At 40.4% G+C, this 14,139-nt stretch overlaps 1 protein-coding gene across 1 annotated transcript in view; it reads right to left on the reverse strand.

The window, feature by feature from the left end:
* The window catches only part of LOC128661735 (ankyrin-3-like), a 410,167-nt gene that overhangs the window by 101,032 nt on the left and 294,996 nt on the right, over positions 1–14,139 (reverse strand). Inside the window, 2 exon segments of the mRNA XM_053715956.1 lie at positions 89–295; positions 10,882–10,980. Coding sequence (XP_053571931.1) covers positions 89–295; positions 10,882–10,980 — 306 coding nt within the window.

Here is a 14,139-nt window from a genome sequence, read left to right on the forward strand (position 1 = left end):
TAGGGTTAATTCTCTATAACACTGATAACATGTTTAGTTATTGTTCCTTTAATTTACTTAAGACCATTGCCATAAGAGAAGCTCCCACCTTGTTTCTAGCAGAGGTTACGCCAGTCTTGTTAAACTTAAGAAGCTCCTTGATAACAGCCACACTTCCCTTAGCCGCTGCAATGTGAGCACATGTAGAGCCATCTAAGTTAGCCGATGTCACCAGCTCTGGTTTATGCTTCAAGAATAGCTTTACAACCTCTGAATGGTCATTTTCAGCTGCAAGATGAAGAGGCGTTTGCCCTTGCTAAGAAAAAAATAAATAATTAGACCACCTAGGAAAGTTAAAAGGAACGTTAAAATTTGAAAGCTGTCATCACATCACTAATGTCAGGTCCAAAGATGCAATGCACTACTGGGAGCTAGCTAGCGATTAGTGACTGCACACATTTTTCTCTTGTCGTTGTCTCACCAGATATGTTCCCAGTGGTGCATTGGTGTGCTGGAGCTGACTTTAACTATGTGTTTAGCTAATTTGCAGCAGTGGCATTGCCTCCTCAACTGTTATTGTCCCTTATTTGTGCACAACCACCAGGCTCCCCACAGCTCTGCCTGACCCCTCCCACAGAACAGCCCAACCTCACCCATAACACTCTCTACCCCATACAGGAAAAACTGACTCCGCCCACTGGCCCTGCCCTCATTGCAGCCCCACCCATAAAAACACCAGTGGCCTCCAGCAAGTGCCTCCCCATATAGAAAATCCTGGCGATGCCACTGCGTTGCAGGGATTTTACACCTACTTATATGCACGCAATAGTGCAATAATAAAAAAATAAAATAAAACAGTCTTCAATTGTCAGATATAGTCCACAATAATTGGAGGTTTTGGTGTCCGGAATTTCATTCATTCTAGACCATGAATACTAGACGCTGTTGGCATTTATCATTGCACCAGCAGTTCTTGTGAACTGCTGGTGCAACACCACTCCCTGCAGATTCCCGGCCAATTGGCCGCCAGCAGGGGGTGTCAATCAACCCGATCGTATTGGATCAGGTTGCTTTTCGGCGATGTCTGTATGCCGCTTCATAGCAGGCGGACAGGCTATGGAGATCGCTGCTTCATAACTTGTGTTTCTGGAGAGCCTGAAGGCTCACCAGAAACACGGGGCATCAAGCTCCGTTTGGAGCTTGACAAATAGACCCCTATATGTTAATTTTCATTTGTGTTATTGTGGTATCTTTAGCTACTTTGTAGTTCCCTCACTTCTAATTATATGAGAATTTCCAAGATGGTCACGCCACCATATTTGTACACCCAAGACAAACAGGATTACTTTAGAGACCATGCTGGAGTCATTGGATGATCATCAAACTACTTTAGAAGTCATTTGTGCATCATCAGACATCATCAGGCTTGTAAAGTCATCAGCTAAGGTGACGAAATTCTGGTTGACGACTTCAGAATGATTAGCAGATTACCTTACTGATTACTTCACAAGCATGAACAGCCAGTGAATGTCAAATGACTCCAGAGTTATCTCATTTAAGTATTTGGCCTGTGGGCATACTTCAGGACGGCTTCTGATAACAAGTCTGGAGTCATCGATTACTTAAGAATGACTCCAGTAAGATCATCCTGTTTGACCAGGGTAGTTAGGCTATACAATTTAACTTCCTCTTGTACAGAGTAACTTAAGGGGAAGGATGACTCACAGTCACAGAGAAGCACTTTTTATCTATGTGATTGCTGGTTAAGCTTGTGCGTATTACAAACAGCCGGAAAGGCTGCTGTTGAAATGGGTGGCCACTCCAGCATCTTTGCCACAGGGTTTAGTAAATTCTAGTTATGCCCCTACTTCCTCCAAACATATAATAGCAGCCATGAATGTATAGAGGCAGCAGGATACTGTAGAGTACAAATGCAGGAGAGTATTTTGAAAACATACGTATTCCATACAGAATATTTATTAACAATATTTATAACAATATTGTCTGCTTACACTGTATGCAGTCCTATCAAGAACCCACACCATTTAAAATGGACACCAATGTTAAATGAAAAAAGCTCTAATTGGTTAGAGCTGTTTAGGTTTGTACTATTGCTTGCATATAATTAGGTGTTTAACTCATTCAAATGGGTTAAGTACATAGATAAAGTCAACTTCAAAGCAGCAGTGCATTACTGGAAGCTAGATGTACACATCTGGTGAGCCAATAACAAGAGGCATATGTGTGTAGTCACCAACCACCTGCTAGTTCCTGGTAGTGTATTGCTGCTCTTGAGGCTACCTAGGTATGCTTTTAAAAAAAAAGATACCAAGAGAACAAAGTACATTTATTAAAAGAAGTAAATTGAAAAGTATTTAGAAGGGACTCTAAAGTCAAAATGAAACTTTCATGATTCAGATAGAGCAGTTTTATTATGTACTTCTTCTACTGTACTTAATTGAATGTTATGACTGAATAAAGTATCATTTTGCATTTCATATTCCTTTAAAAACAATAAGGAAGTATTTGTAAAATGCCATGATAACTCCAAGGATAAAAGTGCCATAATCTCAGCAGTAGACACGGATAATCGTAAAAAGGAAAGGGAGTAGTCAATATGACACTTCCTGCAAACGTCTTGCTTTGAAACAATACAGGAAGCGATACAGCTTAACACAAGCTTTCTGCATCAAAGGCTACAAAGTGTAATCACCAGACTCTCTAAAATACTAAACCCTCTGAAGGGTAAACCCTGTAGAATACTACAGCAATGTGTCTGACTTTAATGAATATATCACTTAAAGGAACATCGTAATCATTTTTTATTTTTTTTGTCAAGCCAGAGAGAAGCGTTGTTTTACTTAAAAATATGTGGTAAAAACTGCTTACATCTAATTTAATAGAACAGTTCACTAGCTATTAGATACACGTAATCAAGCTTTAACAAGAAGCTTTCCTATAAGCTTTTGAGCTTTAGCAAGAAAAACAGCTATCAATCAATGAGCATAAGCAAGTAGTATCTATCAGCCAATGAAGTTTAGAAGGAAGTGTAACTGTCAGCCTATAACCTTTAGTAGGAAGTGCCTATCAGCCAATGAAGTTTAGAAGGAAGTGTAACTGTCAGCCAATAACCTTTAGTAGGAAGTGCCTATCAGCCAATGAAGTTTAGAAGGAAGTGTAACTGTCAGCCAATAACCTTTAGTAGGAAGTGCCTATCAGCCAACGGGCCTTAGCAAGAAGTACCTATCAGCCAATTAGTCTGAAGGGGGGGGCGGTGAAAACAAAAAGTTATCCCAAATAATAAAGGGGTTTGGTCTGCTAAATGTCTCAAAAGATCTTTTTTTTATTATATTGGGCATGATCGAAGCTAAGTATCACTGGTTTTACTGAACTTGATATGATCGGGATAATTGACGACCCCTGCAATTCACCAGAAATGCTTGTGCAATGTTAAATGCCGACAGCGAATTATGTCTGCTCGCCTGTAATTAAATCTACCCCACAATCTCAATCTTATTGCTATTACATCAGAGCCCTAAGTGACTTACAAATCTTATGATTATTTTCTAAAAACTATTAACTGTCCTGATTAAAGTAAAACAATGCTGAGTACATAATGAAAATACATTTCCATATACCATAAAGGGCAGAGGGCCCTGCCTGGGAGTCATTGTTAGCTGTAACTATGTGATGATCAATAGACTGGTGAGCTTACAATCTAAAGTATTTCTGTTTGTACTTTTGTAGATACAGAGTCATCTCAGAGTTTTTAAGCTCTAATAAACTTTACATTTGGCATATCTGAGGCTGTATTTGAAAAGAAAAAAAAAATATGCTTACCTAATAAATGTATTTCTTTCCGGATATGGTGAGTCCATGACGTCATCAATTAAAGTTGGGAATATCACTCCTGGCCAGCAGGAGGAGGCAAAGAGCACTACAACAAAGCTGTTAAGTATCACTTCCCTTCCCACAAACTCCAGTCATTCGACCGAAGGGAAATGGAAAAAAGGAATAATACAAAGGTGTAAAGGTACCTGACGTTTAGTCAAAATAATTGTCTTAAAACAACGGGTGGGATCGTGGACTCACCATATCCGGAAATAAATAAATTTATCAGGTAAGCATAAATTTTGTTTTCTTTCCTAAGATATGGTGAGTCCACAACGTCTTCAATTACTGTTGGGAACCAATACCCAAGCTAGAGGACACAGATGACTAGGAAGGGACAAGGCAGGTAGACCTAAACCAAAGGCACCACCTCTTGAAGAACCGTACTCCAAAAAGAAAAATCAGCTGAGGCAAAAGAAATCAAATTTAAAAAATTTGTAAAAAAAACATGCAGAGAAGACTAAGTTGCAGTCTTGCAATCTGTTCCGCAGAAGCTGCATTGTTGAAGGCCCAAAAAGAGGATACAGCCCTCATGGAATGAGCTGTAATTCTCTCAGGAGGCTGCTAACCAGCAGTCTCATAAGAAAAATTAATTATACCTCTCAACCATAAAAAAGAAAAGTATCAGAAGCTTTCTGACCCTACGTTTCCTGAGAAACACATAAACAGGGCAGAGAACTGGCGAAAATCCTTAGTCGCCTGTATGAAGAATTTCAGAGCACGCGCAACATCCAAATTATGCAACAAACGTTTCTTATGAAGAATGATAAGGACAAATAGAAGGAAAAGCAAGTTTCTATTTGAAAATACGTAAGGAAGAAAGCCCAACTTCAAACAAAGAACCACCTTATCAGCATGAAAAATAAAATAAGGCACACTGCCAGCCGAGAGTTCCAAAACTCTCTGAGCAGAAAAGATAACAAAAAGAAACAAAGCCTTCCAAGATAATAACTTAATATCTATGGAACGCAAAGGCTCAACAGAGCCTGCTGCAAAACCTTAAGAACAAGGTTAAGACTGCAAAGAGGAGCAACAGGCTTAAACACAGGCCTGATTCTGACTAGGGCCTGACAAAAAGATAGAACATCTTACACATCCGCCAGACATTTGTGAAACAAATCCTTCTCCAGACCTTCCTGAATAAAGGACAAAATCCTAGGAATCCTGACCTGACTCCAAGAGTGGCCCTTGGATTCACACCAATAAAGGTATATACGCTATACCCTATGGAAAGTCTTCCTAGAACAGGTTTCTAAACTTGAATCAGGGTCACAATGACCGACTCAGAAAAACCATGCTTAGAAAGGACTAAGCATTCGATCTCCAAGCAATCAGCTTCAGAGAAACAAGATCCGGAAGAAGGAATGGACCCTGTGTTAGAAGGTCCTTCCTCAGAGACAACCTCCAAGGTGGAAGAGATGACATCTTCACTAGGTCTGTATACCAGGTCCTGCAAGGTCATGTAGGAGCTATTAGAATTATCAATTCTCTTTCCTGTTGGATACAAACAATGACTTGTGGAAGAAGGAATGCTAGACTAAAATCCTAAGGAACCGGCTGAGCAACTATCAGGGTGGCCTGCGGATCTCTTGATCTTGATCCGAACCTTGGAAGCTCAGCATTCTGCCGAGACACCATCAGATCCAACTCTAGCCCCCCCCCCATTTGAGGGTTAACCTGGAGAACACCTCTGGATGGAGAACCCACTTCCTGGAATGAAAATTCTGTCTGCTCAGGAAGTCCTCTCCCCAGATGTCCACTCCTAGAATTTGGATGACAGATAGACAGCCATTGTGAGCTACTGCCCATTGAACAAAACCGAGCCACCTCCTTCATGGCTAAGGAACCCCGAGTTCCTCTCCACTGTGAAGATATTGTCCGACTGGAACCTGAAAACCCGGCTAAGGACAACTGAGGTCAAGCCATCAGAGCATTGAAAATCACTCTCAACTCAAAGATGTTGATGGGGAGAACAGACTCCTCTAGAGTCCAAAGTCCTCGAGCCCTTAAAGAGTTCCAGACTGCTCCATAGCCCAGCAGGCTGGCTTCCATTGGCACAATCACCCAGGAATATCTCTGGAAACATGTGCCCTGAGACAGATACTCCTGAGAAAACCACCACGGGAAAGAGACTCTTAAAGTTGAAATAGATCTATACTCTGATAGAGATCCGAATGGTCACCTCTCCATTGACTGAGCATGCATAACTGCAGAGCTCTCAAAGGGACTCGAGAAAAGGGATGATGCCCATGGAACCATCAGACCAATTACATTGAGCCATTGAAAAGAGAAGGGAAAATCAGAAGCAGCTGGATTCAAACTCCCAACCCTCTGGTTACAACATGGCTAAGCTATCTACCGGACCACTAGAGCTAGCTGTGGGCCGAACAGTAGACTGTAGAGAGAGGTAAGAGGAAGACCTCTGTTAGAAATATTCTCATAAATAGAAGTCCATTAAGGACCCTGAAAAATTCACCCTTGTAGTTGGAACTCTTCTACCAGATTCACTTACCATCCATGGGAATGTAGAATAGACAAGATCTCTTGAAAGAGAGTTTTGTTCAAAGGAAGGATGGCACCTAAACCATATATTGTCCAGGAGGAAACCCTTGCAATACCCCAAGACCTAAAAGAGTCTTTCTAGGATGACAAATCTTAGAAACCTGAGAAGATCCCGGATAATGGGAACAAGAAGATACACATCCTTCAGTTCTATGTTCATCAGGAACACCCTCTTGAACCAAAGGAGAATGGATACTACTTTGAAGGACTGTACTCAGAGAAACTTGAGTAAATACCTAGATGCCATTCCCTGTCTGGAACTGGAACTATCACTTCAAGAGAGGAAGGTCTTGAACCCAGTTCAAGAAGCCTCTCAACATACCTAGACTGCAGAAACTATAGAAAGGAGAATTCTGCCCGTGGGAGGAAATCTTAGATTCTAGTCTATTCCACTTGACGAGTGGTAGAAAAGACCCTTTTCCACCGTAAAGTCAGAGGTTAATTCTGCCAGACCGGGTCCAAACAAGGTCTTACCCTTGGAAGGAAGTGCCAGAGGCTTGGACTTGGAGGAAACATTAAATATAATCCAAATATGGCCCAGGTTGTTACACGTCTTGGTCAAATTGATATTGAACCTGCATCTGCAGTGTTAAAAGGTCTAGGCTGTGCCACTAAACCACAGGTAGGCTACTCAGCTGACCAAGATTTCAGCCACAATGCCCTGCGAGCTAGCACAATAAGTCTAAGTAGACAAGGCATCGCTCTAGATGATCAATTAACCTCCAGCTTCTTATCCATGGATCCGCAAATGAGCAGCTATCCTCCATAGGGATTGAAGTTTTCTGAGTCATAGTCAAAATGCTCCCTTCCACTTAAGGCATTGTGCATTTTAATGGAGTCAGCGACAGGAAAATCTTATAAAGGACGGTAGACAGGGTGAATGGTATCCCTAGCTTATCCTATTCCTGTGAAAATTTCCATAGCAGGTCTAGGTCTAAAAACACTTCCTCAAAGGAAGAAACATCATGGTAATGATAAGTTTACTAAACTTCCAAGGGTTGACAACGACAAAGTTATTGATGTCGTCAAAGTAGCCAAAACCTCCTTTAACAATGCACGAGGTGTTCAAGCATACATCTGAAGGAGGTGACTTCAGCATCAGATGAAGGAATTATACTGTCCAAATCTGAGAGTTCACCCTCAGAAACTACCGGCAAATCCTCCTCACCAGACTTAGACGAAAGAGCGACTTGTGTAGCAGAATGTGGATCAGAAACCTTACTATCTGAAATTTAAAATGTCCTCTTACGTTTTCCCTGTATTTAAGGAAAAAAACAGATAAAGCCGCAGATACAGCAGAGGTTACCTGAGCTGCAAAATCTGTAGGCAAATACACTCCTAAAGGAGATTGAGAAGAACCACAGGGCACTGTATGTGATGCTATAGAGGCTTTGGACGTTTGAGGAGAAAGCTGCGGCATTGCCTAAACAGCATCATCCTGGGAGACATGAGGCTCAGAGTGCAACAATCTATCTGTATTACAGAAATGCACAGACAGTAGTTAAACTGACTAAATATTGGTCCTGAAAACCATGAGGCTCAAACACAAGGAATATCTTTATTTTTTAAAGATTTATACAAAACAATTTGGTCCTTTCTAGCCTGGATTGGAACTCCAGGAAGGAATATCTTTATTTTTGAAAGATATATACTGAATAAAAGGGACATAACTGTTTATACCAAAACAATTCGGTTCACAAGGCTTGCGTTTCCCCTAGTCCAATACATGAACATATTCCCCATACAGATGTAAATACCCAGTTAATACAACCTGAACTTGAGGGAATAAAAAGGAACATAGACATAAAATAAAATGTTTCCACCATGAAGACGTTATAATCCGTACCATACTTAGAGAAAAGACTTTTCCATTTGAGTCTCTGCATCTTTGAGCTCTTAGAGACCGGCAGAACAAGGACGCTGCTCCGTTCTCAGCCGGAGAACGAGACGGGGTCTATCTGGATTAATCATGGTGCCGCCCTGCTGTTCAAGCAAGAGGGAGGCGGGACATACCATCGGCAAGAGAATGAAGCGCGAATAACTATTAACTTTGTGCTTTATTCTGCCGAACAAAGTAGTTGTACCATCTGGAGTCCTGCTGCATGAACTTGCAGGGCTAGAAATAAATAACACTGCTCCACTTTCTACAAGCATAGAGACTGAACTCCTACCCCATAAGAGAAGCGCTGTAAAGTAAAAGAGTGTGCTCTCCAAAAACTCCGCCATTAATAAATTATGCAGAGCTAGAGGGGCTGAAGAATGAGATCAAAATGACACCCAAAGCGGTGGCAAACCGGATCAAATACACTCAAGTGAGCTAACAGTTATAGACCTTTGAGTTAGCATTATAGTAGAAAACACCAAAGGCAGAAAGTAGGGTAGAATTAATCCCTAATGAACTTCCAAATAATCAGGTATACCATATCCATCATAAACAGAAAAAAGTATCCTTTATCCTGTAAATATTTATTCAAGAGAATAAAATTAAAATCTGAGCCCGCAATATGGAGTTAACTTCTTCCTTGCCATAAAGGAGGTTAACCCCTAAGTCTCCAAAACCACATACAACATTGGTGCCTGCCCAATGCCATAAACATCCTTCCCTGAAGGATTTATTGTCCCACATTAGGTGCATAGAGATTTAATCCCTTCAGTGCCAGGCTCCTAGCCCCAGAAGACAAAAAGGCACTTACCTGCACATCTAGCTGTCCGGCAGGAGGACAGCTCACATGGTATGAAAGGATGCCACTCCTCACAGAGACCTGGGGAAAAAAGAAAGAACAGAGTAAACCTACTCTGGCTTTCTATACTAGGGCAGCAACCTGTTAGGAAAACACAGCAAGGCCCACCTCACAAGTTCCTAACTGCTTAAAAGCCACCACTACCCTACTGAAGAGATTAACGTGAAGTACGGCTAGACCCAGACTTGAAAGGGAAAGATCAGAGTAAACCTACTCTGGCTTCCTAAACTAGTTAAAATCTTGCTTGAAGTAAATAAATCCAATTTTCTTCAGACACCAAAATGTCACCTCCTCCATGCACCAAGGCAAAGAGAATGACTGGGGTTTGTGGGAAGGGAAATTATACTTAACAGCTTTGCTGTGGTGCTCTTTGCCTCCTTCTGCTGGTCAGGAGTGATATTCCCTACAGTAATTGATGAGGTTGTGGACTCACCATAACTTAGAAATGAAATATCTTAATATACTTCACTAGTTAGAAGTTACTGTATATACAGTTTTGTCCTTGTTTGGAATTGAGAACGATTCACAAAGAAATGATAATTTATGTGAAAGACTTAAAAGGACATGAAGCCCAAAATTTTTCTTTCATGAGTTAGGTAGAACATACATTTTTAAACAACTTTCTAGTTTACTTCTATTATTAAATGTGCGTCATTCTCTTGGTATCATTTGTTGAAGGAGCAGCAATGCACTACTGGTTTCTTACTGAACACATGGCTGAGCCAATGACAATCGGTATATACAGTATATGCAGCCACCAATCAGCAGCTAGAAACTAGGCTCTATGCTGCTCCTGAGCTTTCCTAGATAAACCTTTCAGCAAAAGATAGCAAGAGAAGAAAGCAAATTAAACAATAGAAGTAAATTGGAAAGTTGTTTAAAATTGTATGTTCTGCCTAAATCATGAAATAAAATGTTTGGGTTTCATGTCCCTTTAAAGACTTTAAAAAATAAAGTTTGTACTTTTTGTACATTGAGATTTATACACTATATATCCCCGCCTCTCTCCTCTTCAATCCATCCTAAATGCATCTGCCAGGCTAATCCACCTCTCTCGATGCTCTGTTTCTGATGCACCTCTCTGTGAGTCACTTCACTAGCTCCCCATTAACAGTAGAGTTAAATTCAAAATTCTCACCTTGACCTACAAAGCCCTCACCAATGCTGCCCCACCCTACCTGTCCTCACTCACTTACCAAATATACTCCAGCCCGCCCCCTAAGATCCAACAATGACCTGCTCCTTGCGTCCTCTACCATCCCCTCATCTCATGCTAGACTACAGGACTTCTCTCGTGCGGCACCAACCCTCTGGATCGCACTTCCTTGAGCTGTCAAACTTTCCCATAACCTCTCCTCCTTTAAACTTTCTCTAAAGGCCTTTTTGTTCAGGGAAGCTTATCACCCGAGTCATTAACAAATGAACATCACTTACCTAACAGTTGCCCTCATCTATCTCCTCACTAATATCATTCCCACCTTTGCAGTCCCCACCTCCTGTTTCCCATCCTCCTACCCATCTAGATTGTAAGTTCCCACAGGAATAGGGTCCTCAATTCCCCCTGTATTTGTCTGTAAAATTTTGTCTTTTATTGTATTGTTTCTCCGTTGTACTTTTATCCTTGTACCCATGGGCAGCGCTGCGGAATCTGTTGGCGCTTTATTAATAAAGAATAATAATAATAATATAGAATATTTGCAAGACTTACAATATCTGTTGCGTTCACATCAGCTTTCATAGTTAATAAACTGTTGCACACGTCCAGTTGGCCGTTCATAGCTGCCATGTGAAGAGGCGTTCTCTTTGTCTGTAGCAGAACCAGAGCATATAGTTATGGTAACATCATTATCCTCATTCCAGTCAATCGTAAAATAAATACTAAGTAAACTACTCAATCATTTGTAAAATGTTTTATTCCATAAACACTCAATGGGCTGGATCACTTTGAATCTATAGCACAGGGTGAGCTAGAAGTGCACTAGTTGCACTCGTATTACAAGTAGTGAGTTAAATGATGCTCTTGAGCGCAATCTAAACTACAGCTGTAAAATTTAATAGTATAAAATAGAATTACAGGGAGAACTCCGCTACTGGCACACCAATGGCTTAGCGCATCTTTGGCTCAGTGCTCATCCAACACAAATTTTACAGTGTGCCCCCTTAGAAGTCTGTAAAGGACACATGCAGATGTTAGCTCACACTAGACCACTGGTTTTCTAACCTGTCCTCAGGCCTCCCCAACAGGCCAGGTTTTCAGGATTACCTTGGATGAGAGCAGGTAAAATAACTGTTTACTAATCAGCTGATTATTTCCCCTGTGCTCCAGTTGAGATATTCTCAAAATGTTGCCTGCTAGGGAGCCCTGATGACTGGCTTGAAAACCAGTGCACTAGACTATCACTTGAGCAATAAAAAATAACTTTGAACTTGTAATATGAGCATAAAAATAGAAGCTGTATTGATTGTGCTCAAGCAATGTTGACACACAATATTGTGTTAATATTTGTGTGCTCTACTTGTAATTTAGGCAAATGTTTTTCTTCATTCAAGACACAATATTGAAAAATATATGACAATTAAAAAAAGGAAAAAAAAGTTTATTTCCTGAATAAAACTATTGGTTACTCTACACCACTGGTTTTTAAACCTGTCCTCAGGCCTCACTAACCGGCCACATTTTGAGAATATCTCAACTTGAGATCTGGACCTCGATCCGATATACAGCATCGCCCGCAGAAGCCGGCGAAACGCCAAAATTTGAGCGGGTTTGGTATCCTATATACAGCGTAACCTAGAAGTTACGCTTGTATATTTCTGCCTTCGCCCGTAGTTTTTTGGGCCATAGACAGGTATACCAAACCCGCGCAGTTTGGTATCCAATATACAGCATAAGGACTTACGTGGTGAAAATGGAGAAATCTTACTCCATTTTCACCTCGCCACAAATTGCAGCCGTAGTAAGCCTAACGCTATGTATTGGAGCCCCGTAACTCCCTAAACTACCTGCAAAATAAAACCTAACACCTAACGCATGCGCAATGTCTATCTACCTGTCAACCGCAATCTGCTAAATAAAACCTAACGCATGCGCAATGTCTATCTACCTTAATAAAGTATTTAACCCCTAAACCGCTGCTCCCGGACCCCGCCGCCACCTACATTAAAAGTATAACCCCCTAATGTGATCCCCCTACACCGTCGCTAGTTACATTACATACCCCCTAATGTGAGCTCCTACCCCGCCGCCAGCTATATTAAACTACCCCTAATGTGAGCCCCTTACACCGCCGCCAGCTACATTAAACTACCCCCTAATGTGAGCCCCTTACACCGCTGCCAGCTACATTAAACTACCCCCTAATGTGAGCTCCTACCCCGCCGCCAGCTACATTAAAATTATTAACCCCTAATCTAATACCCCTACCCCGCCGCCAGCTATATTAAATGTTTTAACCCCTAATTTAATCCCCCTACACCACCCCCAGCTATATTAAATACATTAACCCCTAATCTAATCCCCCTAAAGTAATCACCTCTATTACCAGCCCTTAAAAGGGCCATTTGCGTGACATTGCCCCAAAGAAACAGCTCTATTGCCAGCCCTTAAAAGGGCTTTTTGCGGGGCATTTCCCCAAAGAAATCAGATCTTTTACCAGCCCTTAAAAGGGCTTTTTGCGGGGCATAGTCACAAAGAAATCAGCTCTTTTGCATCTAATCTAAATCCCCCTACACCGCCGCCACCTATAATAAATGTATTAACCCCTAATCTAATCCCCCTACACCGCCGCCAGCTATATTAACTATATTAACCGTAATTATATTAGGGTTAATATAGTTAATATAGTTATTATATTATATATATTAACTATATTAACTCTAATTATATTAGGGTTAATATAGTTAATATCGTTATTATATTATATATATTAAGTATAATAACCCTATCTAACTCTAACATCACTAACTAAATTCTTATTAAAATAAATCTAATTAATATTAATATTATTAATTAAAATATTCCTATTTAAATCTAAGTACCTATAAAATAAACCCTAAGATAGCTACAATGTAGTTAATAATTACATTGTAGCTATTTTAGGGTTTATATTTATTTTTCAGGTAACTTGGTATTTATTTTAACTAGGTACAATAGCTATTAAATAGTTAATAACTATTTAATAGCTACCTAGTTAAAATAATTACCAATTTACCTGTAAAATAAATCCTAACCTAAGTTACAAATACACCTACACTATCAATAAATTAAATAAACTACAAATATCTAAACTAAAATACAATTAAATAAACTAAACTAAATTACAACCCCCCCCCACTAAATTACAAAAAATAAAAAAAGATTACAAGATTTTTAAGCTAATTACACCTATTCTAAGCCCCCTAATAAAATAATAAAGCCCCCCAAAATAAAAAAAATGTCCCTACCCTATTCTAAATTAAAAAAATTAACAGCTCTATTACCTTACCAGCCCTTAAAAGTATAAAGTATAAAGTATAAAGTATATATATATATAAAGTATAAAGTATCAGCCAATCAGATTTTTCCTACCTTAATTCCGATTGGCTGATAGAATCCTATCAGCCAATAGGAATTAGACGGACGCCATCTTGGATGACGTCATTTAAAGGAACCTCATTCGTCAGGAAGTTGTCATGCCGGAAGGATGTTCCGCGTCGGAGGAGCGAAGAAAGAAGATTGAAGATGCCGCTTGATTGAAGACATAGCCCGGATGGAAGACTTCTGCTCTGCCGCTTGATTGAAGACATCGCCCGGATGGAAGACTTCTTCTTTGCCGCTTGATTGAAGACATTGCCCGGATGGAAGACTTCTTCTCTGCCGCTTGATTGAAGACATCGCCCGGATCGGATGAAGAGTTCGGCCCAGCTGGGTGAAGACAAGGTAGGGAGATCTTCAGGGGGGTAGTGTTAGGTTTATTTAAGGGGGGTT

The sequence above is a fragment of the Bombina bombina genome, chromosome 5, assembly GCF_027579735.1.
Source record: "Bombina bombina isolate aBomBom1 chromosome 5, aBomBom1.pri, whole genome shotgun sequence".
Lineage (NCBI taxonomy): Eukaryota > Metazoa > Chordata > Amphibia > Anura > Bombinatoridae > Bombina > Bombina bombina.